We start from the raw sequence: 17,285 nt of genomic DNA, 5'->3' as shown, positions 1-17,285 counted from the left end.
TTGAAATCACTGTTTTTTAAAAATATAGATTAATTTTTTTTTTTAGTGTTTGGGCCACACCTAGTGATGCTCAGGGGTTACTCCTGGCAATGTGCTCAGAAATCACTCCTGGCTTGGGGGACCATATGGGACGCTGGGGGATTAAACCAAGGTCCATCGTAGGTCAGCCGAGTTCAAGGCAAATGCCCTACTGCTGCTCCGGCCTCTGTATCTTTTTTCTAAGCTTCAGTTTACTGATGAATAAAATGGCGGTTATGGTATTCACCTTATTGTTGTTCAGATTAAAAGATAGGATTCATAAAGCTGTTAGAGTGTCTGGCACACAAAATATGCTTGATAAATGTTACCTTTTGTTTATAGATCATTAGGTTTTAATAATATAGGTTATCATCTGTTGGATTATTGGTCCTACCCTAATCAATATTAATATTCCACCCTAAGGTGTGATCTAGTGATGGAATTATTCCTTAATTGATATTCCTCTCTGAACCTAAGGTGTGGCCTGATTCTTTTTTTTTTTTTTGTGTGTGTGTGTGGTTTTTGTGTTTTTTGGGTCACACCCGGCAGTGCTCAGGGGTTATTCCTGGCTCTAGGCTCAGAAATTGCTCCTGGCAGGCATGGGGGGACCATATGGGGCGCCGGGATTCGAACTGATGACCTCCTGCATGAAAGGCAAACGCCTTACCTCCATGCTATCTCTCCGGCCCCATGGCCTGGTTCTTGTCAATAAAGACAGGAGTCTAAGGAAGGCAGACACTCATTCTTGGCTCTCCTCCACTAAGCTGCATTCCTTTTTAGGAGCAGAAAGCTTGTATGGTTGTATTCCTTGCAGAAGTTAGACTTCATGTTAGTTTCAGGTCCCTGTTCGGGCACCATCTGCTATTGGAGCCCAGGACTCCAAAACGAGGATCTGGTGAGACTGAGGTCTGGAAGCAAATGTTGATTTAGGAAATAATCCACATGATGAAAAGGTACAAAAACAGGTTCAGGAAATCAGCACTCAAGCAAGAAATCCAACCACACAAGCTTTTTGTTTCTAAGAAGGAATGCAGTTTACTGGAGAAGATCAGAGGATGAGCACCTGCCTTCCTTAGACTCCTGCTTTTATTGACAAGAACCACCTTAGGGGTGGCTACACCCTAGTGTGGGAGAGGAATACCAAGTAGGGAATAATCCACTAATCCCTTTACCAGACACACCCTAGGGTAGGACCAATAATTCAACAATCATCCTCTCAAATTCTTTTTTTGTTTTTTGTTTTTTTTTGGGCCACACCCATTTGATGCTCAGGGGTTACTCCTGGCTAAGCGCTCAGAAATCGCCCCTGACTTGGGGGATCATATGGGACGCCAGGGGATCGAACCGTGAACCGAGGTCTTTCCTTGGCTAGCGCTTGCAAGGCAGACACCTTACCTGTAGTGCCACCTCACCAACCCCTCTCAATAAATTCTTAGTGCTGGGGCCGGGTAGGTGGCGCTGGAGGTAAGGTGTCTGCCTTGCAAGCGCTAGCCAAGGAAGGACCGCGGTTCGATCCCCCGGCGTCCCATATGGTCCCCCCAAGCCAGGGGCGATTTCTGAGCACATAGCCAGGAGTAACCTCTGAGCGTCAAACGGGTGTGGCCCAAAAACCAAAAAAAAAAAATAAATAAATTCTTAGTGCTAATGAAAACTAGCATTGCTTGGTACGTGTACTGAGATTTGATTTTTGTATCCTATTTTTCTCAATGCCATGCTAGGAACCAACTGGGTATATAAGGGACATTGTGTTACGATTCTAAAGACAACTATAATGTGTCATTTTTCTCTTATCCCGTCCCCCCCAAAAATTGGGTATTTTTGTACTAGAAGTGTGTGTGTTTTGACCTTGGGTTTCACATATGTGAGTGTGTGTGTGTGTGTGTGTGTGTGTGTGTGTGTGTGTGTGTGTGTGTGTGTTTTGACCTTGGGTTTCACACATGTGAGTTATTGAGCCAAAGTTGTTTTGGTTCTTTTCCAGAGGGATGGTTTTTCAAGCCGCACCCGTTTGATGCTCAGGGGTTACTCCTGGCTAAGCGCTCAGAAATTGCCCCTGGCTTGGGGGGACCATATGGGACGCTGGAGGATTGAACCGAGGTCCTTCTTTGGCTAGCGCTCGCAAGGCAGACACTTTACCTTAGCGCCACCTCGCCGGCCCCTCCCTCAGCTTTTTGACCCAATTTCCTGACCCCTAGAAACAGTTTTAGGAAATTCAAATTTTGTGGGTCCACATTCAGTCACGCTCAGGGCTTACTCCAGGCTTTACTAGACTCAAGGATGATTCCTGGAAGAGTTTGGGGGCCATATGGAGCACCAGGGATTGAACCCATGTCGGCTACATGCCAAATATGTGTCCTGCCTGCTGTGTAACTTTGGGTAAATAACTTATCTATGCTTTGGTTTCTTCATCTATAAAATGAATAAAATGTTTTATTGATTGTTATAATAAATATAAATGAGTTCTTGTAGACCACAGAGGGCACTGGTTAATAGATATGTTAGATGTAAATTGATTCTTTGGGTTATGACTCCTATCAGTAAAATACTTGAAGCAGTTTTTGGACCTAATCAATTAGCTTAAAAGCAGGACCAGAAAAATAGCTAAATGTATGGTTTGCATTCAGATGCTTAGGTTCAATCCCAGCACCTCACAACCTCCCAACTACTACCAGGAGCAATCCCTGAGCACCACCAAGAGTGGCTCCCAAACCAAAATAGAGGAGCCTGGGTCCGGAGCGATAGCACAGTGGTAGGGTGTTTGCTTTGCATGTGGCCTGTCCAGGATGGATTGGGTTCGATCCCCAGTGTCTCATATGATCCCCCGAGCCAGGAGCTATTTCTGAGCTCATACAGCCAGGAGTAACCCCTGATTGTCGCTGGGTATGGCCCCAAAACAAAAACAAAAAAAATATATAGAGGAACCTGGGCCAAAGCAATAATACAGTGGGTAGGGTGTTTTGCCTTTCATGAGCCTGTTCAATCCTAGGCAACCCTTATGGTCTCTGGAGCATCATCTGGAGTAATTCCTGAACCAAGTATAACCTCTGAGTACCAGAGTGTGGTCCAAAAAAACAAAAACAGGCAAAATAAAGGAGCCACAGTACAGGAGGTAATGCATCACAACCAAATCTATTTGTCTTTTTTTAGTTCTTGTTTTGGTTTTTGGACCACACTTGGTAAAGTTCAGGCGTTACTCTTGTCTTTGCATTCAGCAGTTACTCCTGGCAGTGATCCTGTAGCCATATGGGACACTGGAGATCGAAACCAGGTTAGTTGTATGCAAACCACTGTACTATTTTTCTCCTACAACCTCCAGCCACAACCTCCCCAGCACCATATATGGACCCTGGACACCACTAGGAGTGATCCCTTAGCTCAGATCGCTGAGCTACGGATTAAAACTTGAACACTACAAGGTATGACCCAAAAAGATCAGAAAAGAAAAACATTAAGTAAAATAACATTTTAGTAGAAGGTTTATAGTATATCTTTATTCTTCATCATCAAGACATTTTTCTAGAATCATGTTGATATAAGTGAATTGAAGAACTATAGAAAGATAGTCTTATTCCATTTTGAAGTTGGACACCAGAATTTTCATTATCTTGCCAGTCTTTGGTGATATTTAGGCAGAAAAATATATTCTTACAAAGCAGATTTCCCACACACACTGAATTATCCTTTTGTGGGGGCTAGAAGGAGTGGGGTGCTAGTGATTTTAAAGTAGGATAGAGGAAAGACATTTGAATCAAGACCTTTGATTCTAGATTAACAAATCTTTAGGTTAGCATTCAAAGGATTTTCTTCTTTTTTTGTTTTTGTTTTTGGGCCACACACGGCAGCACTCAGGGGTTAGTCCTGGCTCTATGCTCAGAAATCGCTCCTGACAGGCTCAGGGGACCATATGGGATGCCGGAATTCGAACCACCATTCTTCTGCATGCAAAGCAAATGCCTTACCTCCATGTTATCTCTCCGGCCCCGAAAGGATTTTCTTTTTTTTTTTTTTTTTTTTTTTTTTTTTTGGTTTGAGATTTGAACCACCTTTGGTCCTGGATGGGCTGCTTGCAAGGCAAATGCTGCTGTGCTATCTCTCTGGGCCCCCGGAAGGATTTTCTAATCAAGATATCATACTTTGGCGGGGGGGGGGGGGGGGGGGGGGGGTGTTTGGGTCACACCTGGCAGCGTTCAGTGGTTACTCCTGGCTGTACGCTCAGGAATCGCCCTGGCAGGCTCAGGGGACCATATAGGATGCCGGAATTTGAACCACCATCCTTCTGGACACAAGGAAATGCCTTAACTCCATGCTATCTCTCTGACCCCTACATACATACTTTTAATTGATATATGACTTACAATTGTTTTAACATTAATGTTTTAAACACATTGATGCTTTTACTTCATAAAGGGACAACAATTTTGATTTATATTCTTTCTCTAGAAGTTAGGTTGATAACTTTTTTTTTGAGGGGGCCACACCTTGTGGCACTCAGGCTACTATTGGCTCTGCACTCAGAAATCACTCCTGCCATGCTCAGAGAACCATATGGGATGCTGGGAATCAAACCCAGGTCTGTCCTGGGTTGGTCACATGCAAAGCAAATGCTCTATCACTGTGGTATCTCCCTGACCCCTAGGTTAATAACTTTTCTTACTATATGATTAAGATTGAATTTTACATTATGTTTGGATCTTAGATTACTTTTGTGAATTGTATATGTATGTCCTTGACTTATTTATAAGTAGACCTCATAGAAAAAAGACATTCAGGGGCCGGCATGGTGGGGCTAGAGGTAAGGTGCCTGCCTTACCTGCGCTAGCCTAGGACGGATGTAGGTTAGATCCCCCCTCTCCCCCCCTCCCTGCGCGTCCCATATGGTCCCCCAAGCCTGGTGCGATTTCTGAGCTCATAGCCAGGATTAATCCCTGAGGTCACCGGGTGTGGCCCAAAACAAACAAACAAAAAAGACATTCAATCCGGCCAAATATGTTTCAGATAGTTTTGCTTTCTCTTTTTGTTTGTCTTTGTTTTGGGACCACAACTGACAGTGCTCAGGAGTAGCCATCTGGGGTGCTCCCTAGCACCTGGGTTGGATCCTTGCAAGGCAAATCCACTACCTCCAGCTCCCTTTTTTTCTTGTCTGTTTTACCCTTGTTTGTACTTTCAGTTTAGTTTTGTTTTTGGCCATACCCGACAGGACTCAGGTTACTCCTGGAAGGCTCAGGGGACCATATGGGATGCCAAGGATGGGACCCAGGTTAGTTACATATGAAGCAAACACCCTCCCTGCTGTGCTATCGCTTTGCCCCCTGTAGTTTTAATTTTAAACACCAAATTTTATTTATTTATTTTGGTTTTGGGGTCACACCTGGCATCGCTCAGGGTCTACTCCGGGCTCTACGCTCAGAAATCGCTCCTAGCAGACTCGGGGACCTTATGGGATGCCGGGATTCAAACCACCGTTCTGCATGCAAGGCAAATGCCTTACCGCCATCTATCTCTCTGGCCCCCAAATTTTATTTTTGTAGTTGCTTTTGGACCACACCCTACCATGCTCATGGCTTCTCCTGGCCTCTGCATTCAGGAATCACTCCTGGCAGTATTTGGGGGGCCGTATGGGAGGCTGGGGAGCCAACCCAGGTTAGCCTCTGCAAAGCTAATGCTTTACCTGCTGTACTATTGCTCCATCACTCAAACTTTTAATGTAATCTATAAATGTTTTCTGAAAGGTATTATCTCATTATGAGAAATAACTTCTTAACCTGTAGTTAAGTCACATGCAACCTTGGTTTAATTCCTGGTACAACAGGTTATTACACTCAGTATCAGAGTATAGCCCTAGAGCAATGGTCCTCAAACTACGGCCCGCGGGCCACATATTGTATTTATTCCCATTTTGTTTCTTCACTTCTAAATAAGATATATGCAGTGTGCATAGAAATTTGTTCATAATTTTTGTTTTTACTATAATCTGGCCCTCCAACAGTCTGAAGGACATGAACTGGCCCCCTTTTTAAAAAGTTTGAGGACCCCTGCCCTAGAGGCTCTAAAGCACCATGATGTGGCCTTGGTCTCCCCTGAGTACTCTCAGAGTGACCCTAATGGCCCCTGATACTTCAGGGATTGAGTATCTTGGATCCTTAGACACAAACACTGAATTACTATGGGGTCTATTAAGAACTGCTTGAGTTAGGTGGCTCCATTCCTATGGAAAGAGAATGTGTCCCAGTCTACTGTCCATAGACTGATTACATGTCAATGATTGTTAGGGTTTTTTGTTTTGTTTTATTGAGCCACACCTGGCAGTGCTCATGGGTTACTCCTGGCTCTGAGCTCAGAAATCGCTCCTGGCAGTCTTGGGGTACCATATGGGATGCCAGGGATCAAACCCAGGTCTGTCCTGGGCCGGCAGCATACAAAGCAAACACTGAACTGCTGTGCCATCTCTGTGACCCACGTGTCTGATTTGTTATAGGATTTAAAATCTTTGTGAACTAGCATAATCCAAGACAGTAATAACTATCACTTATTGCACGCTGGCTTTATCTAGACCATGTATTTTGGTCATTTTTATTTGTTTTTTTTTTTTTTTTTGGGCCATATCCTGCTGTGCTATTGCTTTAGTTCCTGGTCTTTTATATACAATATTTCTAATACCTCAAAATTAGATATTACTGTCAATAAATATAGATGAGTAAAGTTGCATTTGAAGAGGTAAGAGGATTTGCCCAGGATCACAAAGCTGTTTGTAATTTTTTTATTTTGGATTTGGGGCCACACCAGGAGATGCTTAAGGGGTCTTCCTGAATCATTGTTAGGAGCTGTGTGCAGTGTGCCTCTGGTAGTACCATGTGAAATCATGGATGGAATCTGGGGCCTGCCACATGTAAAGCATATCTACTAGTTATTTGTGCTATCTTCCCAGCCCTGGAGTGAAAGTTTAACTTAAGTCTGTCTATCTCCAAGGATTGGAGAACATACTTTGCATGCAGGATCCTGATTCAATCCTTGTGTACCAACTGGAAGTAGCCCAAATTTTTTTTAAAAGTTTGACTGGCTACAAAACATAATTTTACTACAAATTTCTGCTTCTATAGGCTTTAAATCAGTTAAAATTAATCTTTAAAAATTACTTTTACTGGCCCGGAGAGATAACACAGCGGCGTTTGCCTTGCAAGCAGCCAATCCAGGACCAAAGGTGGTTGGTTCAAATCCCGGTGTCCCATATGGTCCCCCGTGCCTGCCAGGAGCTATTTCTGAGCAGACAGCCAGGAGTAATCCCTGAGCACCACCGGGTGTGGCCCAAAAACCAAAAAAAAAAAAAAAAAAAAAAATTACTTTTACGGGACCCGGAGATATAGCATGGAGTAAGGCACTTGCCTTTCATGCAGGAGGTCATTGGTTCGAATTCCGGTGTCCCATATGGTCCCCCGTGTCTGCCAGGAGCAATTTCTGAGCCTGGAGCCAGAAATAACCCCTGAGCACTGCCAGGTGTGACCCAAAAACCACACACACACAAAAAAAAAACAAATTATTTTTAAAATTTGATATCTCTCAGGCTGGAGTGATAGCACAGTGGTAAGGCATTTACCTTGCATGCAGCCAACACAGGACAGACCCTGGTTCAAATCCTAAGCATGCCAGGAACGACTTCTGAGCACAGCCGGGTGTGACCCAAAAACAATACAAAACAAGTTGATATCTTTTTGAGACTGGAACAGTAGCATGATAGGGAGGGTGTTAGCCTTGCATGTTGCCAATCCAGAATCCAGTTTTGTTCCTCAGCATCCCATAATGTCCCTGAGCCTGCCAGTAGTAATTTCTGAGCACAGAGCTGGGTGTAACCCCTGAACACTGCTGGCAAAACAAAAATAATTAGTGTCTTTGGAGCTGAAGAGTGGACAGTGTGCTTGCCTTGCATATGGCAATCTAGGTTCAATATGCAGGATGCTATATGGTCCCCTGAGCACTTCCAGGTGTGGCCCAAAAGCCAAAAATGAGCCAGAGTGATAGGGCACTTGCCTTGCATAGTACTGACCCAAGTTCAATCCCCAGCATCCCATATCTTCTCCCACGCACTGCCAAGAGTAATTCCTGAATGCAGAGTCAGGAGTAACCTATGAGCATCACTGAGGGTGACCCAAAAAAAAAAACAAAACCAAAAAATTTCTTTGACCTGAGAGATAGCTTAAAGGGCTAGTGCATTTGCTTTGCATGCCAAAGGTTTAGGTTCTATTTATGTATGGTCCCCCAGCACCAGTTATAGTAGACCCTAATTTCATCTAAATGTGGCCCCAATATAAAGAATATCTTATCAGAACTTGGAAACTGGCGTATAGACTGATTTGGGTTCCTGAGAGTATGGTAAATCACAAATAAAACAACAAGCATATAAACAAGGGTAAGTTCCCAAGTATCATTTGGGAATTTGCTAGAAATGCTTATCTTCAGGCCCCACTCTAGAAGTTTGCATTGCTACCCAGCAATCTCACTATATCTTACCCATACATGTTTTTCTTTTTCGTTTATTATATTAAAGTCTGATTATCAATGACTAGGGAGTTTAACTAATGTATTATTTCTGCCTCAGCCTAGATCTTAGTTGTTAGGTATACAACTTAGCATTATCAAATAGTAGAAAAGCATCAGATCATACAGGCTATGTTGTTGGTTTATGGTTTTTGAGCACTTTTAGCAAATTCATCTCCCTGAGCCACAGTTTTTTATCTCTAAAATGATGTCTGTGGGGGCCAGAGAGATAGCATGGAGGCAAGGTGTTTGCCTTGTGTGCAGGATAATGGATCGAATCCTAGCATCCCATATGGTCCCCCAAGCCTGCGAGGAACGATTTCTGAGCATAGAGCCAGGAGTAACCCCTGAGCGCTGCTGGATGTGACCCAAAAAAAAAACCCAGAAAACAAAATAAAATAAAATGATGTCTGTGACATTTATGTTCATGTTAAAAGAAATCTTTTTTTTTTTTTGGTTTTTGGTTTTTGGGCCACACCCGGTGACACTCATGGGTTACTCCTGGCTCTATGCTCAGAAATTGCTCTTGGCTTGGGGGCCAAGGGATTGAACACAGGTCTGTCCTGGATCAGCCATGTGCTAGGCAAACACCCTACCGCTGTGCTATTGCTCCAGCCCCTCTTTTTTTGTTTTTGTTTTATTTTTTTCTCCTCCCTAAAAGAGATTTGTTTTTGTAATGTGTAAAATGATGTGTACTTTCCTGGATATTTAATAATTGAGTCCAACAAGTTTTTTTCTATTTAATAAATACCCTCCCCCACCTTCCTTTTATTTTTTTTATTTATTTTGTTGTTGTTGTTGTTGTTGTTTTCAGCCACACCAGTTTGATGTTCAGGGGTTACTCCTAACCAAGCGCTCAGAAATTGCCCCTGGCTTGGGAGGACCATATGGGACGCCAGGATATCAAACCGTGGTCCTTCCTTGGCTAGTGCTTGCAAGGCAGATATCTTACCTCTAGCGCCACCTCACCGGCCCCCCTTTTATTTCTTTAAATCAACTTTTTTTATTGAAAAAATGTGAGATAATTACAAAATAGTTCATGATTGAATTTTAATCATACTATATCCAACACCCATCCCTTTACAAGTACCCATTTCCCTCTATGTTCCCAGTTTCTCCCTGTCATCCCCCCTTTCTGCAGTGTGTTTTTGGGCTCCTAGAATATATTTCTAGGAACAGTATTGCTGGGTCATATGGGAGTTCGATTTCTAGGTTTTGTTTGTTTTTTGGGTCACACCCAGCAGTGCTCAGGGGTTACTCCTGGTTTACGCTCAAAAATTGTTCCTTGCAGGCTCAGAGGACCATATGGGATGCTGGGATTCGAACCACCATTCTTCTGCATGCAGGACAAACGCTCTAACTCCGTGCTATCTCTCTGGCTCTAATTTCTAGTTTTTTGAGGAATGTTCATATTGTTTTCCAAAAAAGGCTGGTCCAGTTAACATTCCCACCAACATCCTTGGTGCCAGAGCGATAGCACAACAGTGAGGTGTTTGCCTTGCATGCTGCCAACACAGGATAGACCCTGGGTCAAATTCTGGCATCCCTTATGGTTCCCTGAGCCTGCCAGGAGTGACTTCTGAGCAAAGAGCCAGTAGTAACTCCTGAGCAAGGCCAGGTGTGACCCAAAAACCAAAAAAAAATTCCCACCAGCAGTGAGTAAGAGTCCCTTTTCCCCCACATCTGCACCAGCACTAGTTGTTTTTTTCTTCTTCTTTATATCTTTATTTAAACACCATGATTACAAACATGACTGGAGTTGGGTTTCAGTCACAAAAAGAACACCCCTCTTCACCAGTGCAACATTCCCACTACCAATGCACCCCATCTCCCTCCACCCACATCAGCATTGGTTGTTCTTATTCTTTTTTTTTGTTTGTTTGGTTTTTTTTGTTTGTTTTTGGGCCACACCCGGCGGTGCTCAGGGGATACTCCTGGCTGTCTGCTCAGAAATAGCTCCTGGCAGGCACGGGGGACCATATGGGACACCGGGATTCCAACCAACCACCTTTGGTCCTGGATCGGCTGCTTGCAAGGCAAACGCCGCTGTGCTATCTCTCTGGGCCCTTCTTATTCTTTTTTGATGTGTGCCAGGCCCTCTCCCTCTCCTCCCCTCCCCTCTCTCTTATTTTTTATTTTTATTAGCCCGCCTGTATTCAGGAGTTATTCCTGGCTCTGCACTCTCTGTACTCAGTAGTTGCTCCTGGTTGGCTTGTAGTTCCCAAGTGAGTTATACAAGTGCCAAGCACTCTTTAAACTGTAAACAGGTATAAAAAACATATTCTTCTACAAGATTATAAGTAACTTACATGGCACATTTAAGCACTTGGTAAATAATGCTGTTGTCACTTACTTTAGTAGTCCAACACTGGTTTTCAGCTTTTCAGTTTTGATTTTGTGGAGGAGAAGTTGGGGCCACACTTGGCAGTGCTCAGGGGTTATTCCTGGCTCTGCACTCAGAAATCACTTCTGGCAGGCTTGGGGGACCATATGGGATGCTGGGGATCCAATCCAGGCATGCTGCATGCAAGGCAAATACCCTACCAGCTGTGCTATTGCTCCAGCCCCTTACAGTTTCTCTTAACTATTTTAAGATTAGTAAAGTCCCTCCCAGATCTGAATCTTAAATATAGAGCTAGTAACTATTGAATGAATGAGTGGTGGCTGTATTATTTACCATCAACATCATCCAAGAGCAAAGTCCTTCTGACTTGTAATATTTTGCTGCTTTTGATAATCAGTAATACGGCCAGTGGCTTTTTTTCTTTTTCTGCTTTGATTTAGAATGACAGGATTGTTCACAGAATTGCATCCTAACCACTGATCCCCTCTATCATAGGTACCTTGGGGGAGCTGTGTGTCTTGATGGATCAAGTTCATCATATGCAAAACCAAAAATGGCAGCACCCTTCAGACCTTACCATGCGGTGAGTGGTGACTTGGACAGTAAGGGTAGACTGACTGCAGGCAAGTATGGGTTGGGAGTTGGGATTATAATTGGTTATTTATAGAGGTAGAAAAAGAAGCAGTACTGAGTTAGAGAGTTCAGTGGGCTGGAGCACATGCTTTTCATGCACAAACCTGACTTTGATCCTTATCATTGACACACACCCCTAAGCAACAAGCTAGGAATAACCCCTGAGCACTGCCAAGTGTGGACCTTTCGCTCCACCCACCAAAACAAAACAAAAAAAAGCAACATATAATATAATGGAGTTAAAAACTAGATTGAGGGGCTGGAGTACGGAGTGCTGGCACAGCGGTAGGGTGTTTGCCTTGCAAACCCATATGGTCCCCCAAGCCAGGAGCAATTTCTGAGCACATAGCCAGGAGTAACCCCTGAGTGCACCTGGTGTGGCCCAAAAATCAAAAACAAAACAAAACAAAACAAAACAAAAAAAACTAGATTGAGAGCCAGTGAGATAGTATAGGAGTTAAGATGCTTGTCTTGGGCCCGGAGAGATAGCACAGCGGTGTTTGCCTTGCAAGCAGCCGATCCAGAACCAAAGGTGGTTGGTTCGAATCCCGGTGTCCCATATGGTCCCCCGTGCCTGCCAGGAGATATTTCTGAGCAGACAGCCAGGAGTAACCCCTGAGCACTGCTGGGTGTGACCCAAAAACCAAAAAAAAAAAAAAAAGATGCTTGTCTTGTATACTGCTGACCCAGATTTGTATCCCTACAATCATATATAGTCCCCTGAACACAGAACCAGGAATAGCTAGCTGATGAGCACACCAGAAAATTCAAAACTGAACTGAAATTTTTTTTTTTTTTTTTTTTTTGGTTTTTGGTTTTTGGATCACACCCGGCAGTGCTCAGGGTTACTCCTGGCTCTACACTCAGAAATGGCTCCTAGCAGGCTCGAGGGACCATATGGGAAGTCAGGATTCAAAACACCATCCTTCTGCATGCAAGGCAAACACCCTGCCTCCATGCTATCTCTCCGGCCCTGAACTGAAATTTTTATTTGTGTTTTGAGATCATACCCAGTGGTGTTCAAAGTATTTTCCTGCTCTATGCTCAGGAATTACTCCTTGCAGTGCTTAGGAGTTCATATTAGTACTAAGGAATCAAAGTAGGTGTGCACATGAAAGATAAGAGCCTTAACTTCTGTTCTATCTCTCCAGTCCCCTGAAATTCTAATTGTGAGCCTGGGTTCTAGTAGTAACTTGGAAATTTTCAACTAGTTATATATTTGTGGGTTTTTGTTTGTTTGTTTGTTGTTTGCTATTTGTTTTTGGGTCACACCCAGCAGCTCTCAGGTTACTCCTGCCTCTATGCTCAGAAATCACCCCTGGCAGGCTTGGGGGACCAGGCTTAGGATGCTGGGATTCAAACCGCTGTCAGTCCTGTATTGGTTGCGTGCAAAGCAAACACTTTATTACTGTGCTATCACTCCGGCCCCAAGCTATGTTTTTTGTTATGTCACTTTATTTCTGTGGTTCTCACATCAATAAGATAAAGCCAGGGGACCATATGGGATTCCTGGATTAGAACCACCATCCTTCTTGGTCAGCCATGTGTAAGGCTACTGCTGTGCTATCTCTCCGGTCCCTTTTCTAAATTCTGTTTTTTTTTTTTTTCTGTTGGTTTTTGGGCCACACCTGGTGGCACTCAGGGGTTATTCCTGGCTCGGTGCTCAGAAATTGCTCCTGACAGGCACGGGGGACAATTTGGGATGGCAGAATTCAAACCAACATCGGTCCTGGGTTGGCTGCTTTCAAGGCAAATGCCCTACTGCTGTGCTATCTCTCTGACCCCATCTTTTCTAGATTCTTGATACAGTGTGATTTTTTTTTTTTTTTTTTTTTTTTTGTGGTTTTTGGGTCACACCCAGTAGTGCTCAGGGGTTATTCCTGGCTCCAGGCTCAGAAATTGCTCCTGGCAGGCACGGGGGACCATATGGGAAGCCGGGATTCGAACCGATGACCTCCTGCATGAAAGGCAAACGCCTTACCTCCATGCTATCTCTCCAGCCCCGATACAGTGTGATTTTACAGATTTATTCACTTGTGTTTTTTTTTTTTTTTGCTTTTTTTTTTTTTGTTTGTTTGTTTTGATTTTTGGGTCACACCTTGCAGCACTCAGGGGTTACTTCTGGCTCTACGCTCAGAAATCGCCCCTGGCAGGCATGGGGGACCATATGGGATGCCGGGATTCGAACCACCGTCCTTCTGCATGAAAGGCAAGCACCTTACCTCCATGCTATCTCTCCGGCAGATTTATTCACTTGCTTTGGTCTATTCAAAAACTTTGAACTCAGGCCAGAAAGATAGCATGGAGATAGGGCATTTGCCTTGCATGCAAAAGGACTGTGTTTTGAATCGATGCATCTCATATGGTCCCTCGAGCCTGCCAGGAGCGATTTCTGAACATAGAGCCAGGAGTAACCCCTGGGCACTGCCGGGTGTGACCCAAAAAACAAACAAAAAACACTAACAATCAAAAACTTTGGACTCATTTATTAATCAGTTTGCACTTCATATTTAGCAAATTGGCAAATTAATAACTATATATAGATATACTCAATGGCCAGGGAGATAACTGAAAGAGCTGTAGTACATGCTTTATATCAGGAATGCTGTGGATTTTATCCCTGGTACTATGTGTTCTCCAGAGCACTGCCAGGAGTGATCCTAAAGTACTAACAATACAAAAATCAAGAATACACATCTAAAACAGGACCATTTATCTTTATTTTCATCTGAGTTATTACAAGTCTTCTAACTGGTCTCCCTGTTTCTGCCCTTTCCTACTTCACATTCTTCTATTTTTATTAATATTTTTATTTAAACATCTTGATTACAAATATGATTATAGTTGGGTTTCAGTCATGTAGAGAACACCCCCCTTCACCAGTGTAACATTTCCACCACCAATGTCCCAGATCCTTGCAAAGTTAAATTGTCTTCTTGTTCAGAATTCTTCAAGCTATGTTTTATAAAGAACTGTAAATGAGATTGAGATCAAATTATCTCAGAGTCTCTTGGTCAGAACCTCAGCCCCTATAAGAGTCTTTTAAGAAACTTTACTTTGGGGCTGGAGAGATAGCATGGAGGTAAGGCGTTTGCCTTTCATGCAGGAGGTCATCGGTTCAAATCCCAGCGTCCCATATGGTCCCCCGTGCCTGCCAGGAGCAATTTCTGAGCATGAAGCCAGGAGTAACCCCTGAGCACTGCCGGGTGTGACCCAAAAACTACCAAAAAAAAAAAAAAAAAAAAAAAACTTTACTTTGAATCTGGGCTATTAATTGTTCATTCTATATTCTTTCTTTTGCATCACACCTGGTAGCACTCAGGGGTTACTCCTGGCTCTATGCTCAGAAATCGCCCCTGATAGGCACAGGGGACCATATGGAATGTCAGGATTTGAACCACCATCCTTCACCGTGAAAGGCAAGCGCCTTACCTCCATGCTATCTCTCCGGCCCCTTGTTCATTCTATAAACTTACAATGTGATACTCACATGATGAATTACCTTCTCTGAAAATTTTATTCTAATTTTAACTGCTCTGTCAGACAGGAAGTCCACTGGAGATATAGGTTTGTTGCAAGCAGAGAAATATAAGATACTGAGCCCGGAGAGATAGCACAGCAGCGTTTGCCTTGCAAGCAGCCAATCCAGGACCAAAGGTGGTTGGTTTGAATCCCGGTGTCCCATATGGTCCCCCGAGCCTGCCAGGAGCTATTTCTGAGCAGACAGCCAGGAGTAACCCCTGAGCACCGCTGGGTGTGGCCCAAAAACCAAAAAAAAAAAAAAGAAAAGAAAGAAATATAAGATACTACTTAAATGTTTCTAGAGGGGGGAAATGCTTTCTATCTACTTAGTCATTTAGATTATCCTCAAACATTTGTATATGTCACAGTCACCTTAATACTTGTATAATAATTAGATAGCTTTGAATGTTGAAAAGAAATAGCACTTATATTGTGATTTTTTTATATATATAAAAGTTTAAAATTCCTGATGAGAATCAGAATATAAAATTAAGGGCCTGAGAAAGATTTCTATAGACAGAACAGGGATTTTTGCCTGCAGGAGTCCCGCATCACCTCATATTATCTCCATAGCATCATTGGGAGGGACCGCAGCACAAAGCCAGGAGTAGCCCCTGAATATCAATGGAACTGACCCAAAAACCTAAAAATGGGGCCGGAGAGATAGCAGGGAGGTAGTGTAATTTGCCTTGCATGCAGAAGGACGGTGGTTCGAATTTCGGCATCCCATGTGGTCCCCCAAGTCTGCCAGGAGCGATTTCTGAGCATAGAGCCAGAAGAAACTCCTTAACGCTGCCCGGTATGATCCAGAAAACAAAACAAAACAAAAAAATACCAAAAACCTAAAAATGAATGAAATTAAGAGGCAGAAAGATAGCACAGCAGTAGGGCATTTGCCTTGCACATAGTCGATCCAGGACAGACAGTGGTTCGAATCCCGGTATCCCATGTTCCCCTGAGCCTGCCAGGAGTGACCCCTAAGCACTGCTGGTTGTGACCCAAAAAGCCAAAAAAACTAAAAAATAAAATTAATATCCAGTTCTCTTGACTCCGCCCTCAGGAAATCATTCCTGGTGGGCTTGGGAGATCATACGAGGTGCCAGAAATTGAGTCTGAAATGGCTATGTGTAAGGCAAGCACCCTGCCCATTGTACTATCACTCCAGCGCTGTTTCTCTATTTTTTGACAGAAACTATGCCCGGTTCCGACAAAATTCCCTGGAAAGATACAGTTTGACTCAGTGGGTTGACAGGAATGAACGAAGCCACCACCGATTTCAGCGTCTCCCATGCAGTCCCATCTCATCACATCAGCATTGAAAGTTCCAATTACAAGTCCTATCCAGAGCATCAGCTCAGCTTCTGTTGATTTGTGCTTTGTAGATTTCTAATTTTATTTTTCACAAGATTTTTATTTAAAGAATTTGTCACCTTTTGGAAACACCCATTACTGACTTGAAATTTTTTGTATAAATTTTCTTGTATGTGTGTATTGTGAATTGTTTGTATGTACGTATGTCTGTGTTTGCATTGTTAAGTTGAAGGAGTAGTGTTTTACATTGGGGGGGGGGTCCACACCCAAGGGCACTCGGGTTACTCTGGCTTTACTCTCAGAACTTACTGCTGGCAGGCTCGAGGGATCATCTGGGACGTCAGGGATCAAACCCAGGTTGGCTACTTGCAAAGCAAAAGCCCTACCCACTCACTGTGCTATTGCCCCTGCCCCAATGTTTTTTTTGTTGTTGTTGTTGTTGTTTTGGTTTTTTTGTTTTGTTTTATTTTGGTTTTGGGGGGTCATACCCTGCAGCTCTCAGGGATTCCTCCTGGCTCTGCGCTCAGAGAAACTGCTCCTGGCAAGCTCGAGGGAACCATATGGGATGCCAGGATTTGAACCACCATCCTTCTGCATGCAAGGCAAATGCCCTGCCTTCATGCTATCTCTCCGGCCCCTGCCCCAGTGTTTTACTTTTCTTTTATTAAAGATATCCATCAGCGGAAAGCCAGCACTAAGTCAAAATATCCAAACTGAGGCAAACGCCTGTCTTCAAGCAGAGGTGACGTCTCCTTTTGGCACCCAAAGAAATCACTTCTGACTGTCCTATAGGGAAGAGTCTTCATTAGATAACAAGCCAGTATAATTACTGCCAATTGGAGATTAATTGATTAATCACTCTTAACTACCCCTCATTTGTTTTTCTTGGAATCTTTTTTTTTTTTTTTGGTGGTTTTTGGGTCACACCCGG

The 17,285-nt window shown here is 43.4% G+C and overlaps 1 protein-coding gene across 1 annotated transcript in view; it reads left to right on the top strand.

The window, feature by feature from the left end:
- Window positions 1-16,481, top strand: part of S100PBP (S100P binding protein) — a 56,405-nt gene extending 39,924 nt beyond the window's left edge. The window contains exons 5-6 of the mRNA XM_049775190.1: window positions 11,384-11,471; window positions 16,233-16,481. Coding sequence (XP_049631147.1) covers window positions 11,384-11,471; window positions 16,233-16,362 — 218 coding nt within the window. The 3' untranslated portion in view covers window positions 16,363-16,481. The remainder of the gene's footprint in view (window positions 1-11,383; window positions 11,472-16,232) is intronic.
- The last annotated feature ends 804 nt before the right edge of the window (window positions 16,482-17,285 follow it).

The sequence above is a fragment of the Suncus etruscus genome, chromosome 6 (assembly GCF_024139225.1).
Source record: "Suncus etruscus isolate mSunEtr1 chromosome 6, mSunEtr1.pri.cur, whole genome shotgun sequence".
Lineage (NCBI taxonomy): Eukaryota > Metazoa > Chordata > Mammalia > Eulipotyphla > Soricidae > Suncus > Suncus etruscus.
Note: the sequence above shows the minus strand (reverse complement) of the source record. Positions and strands in the feature narration are given on the sequence as shown.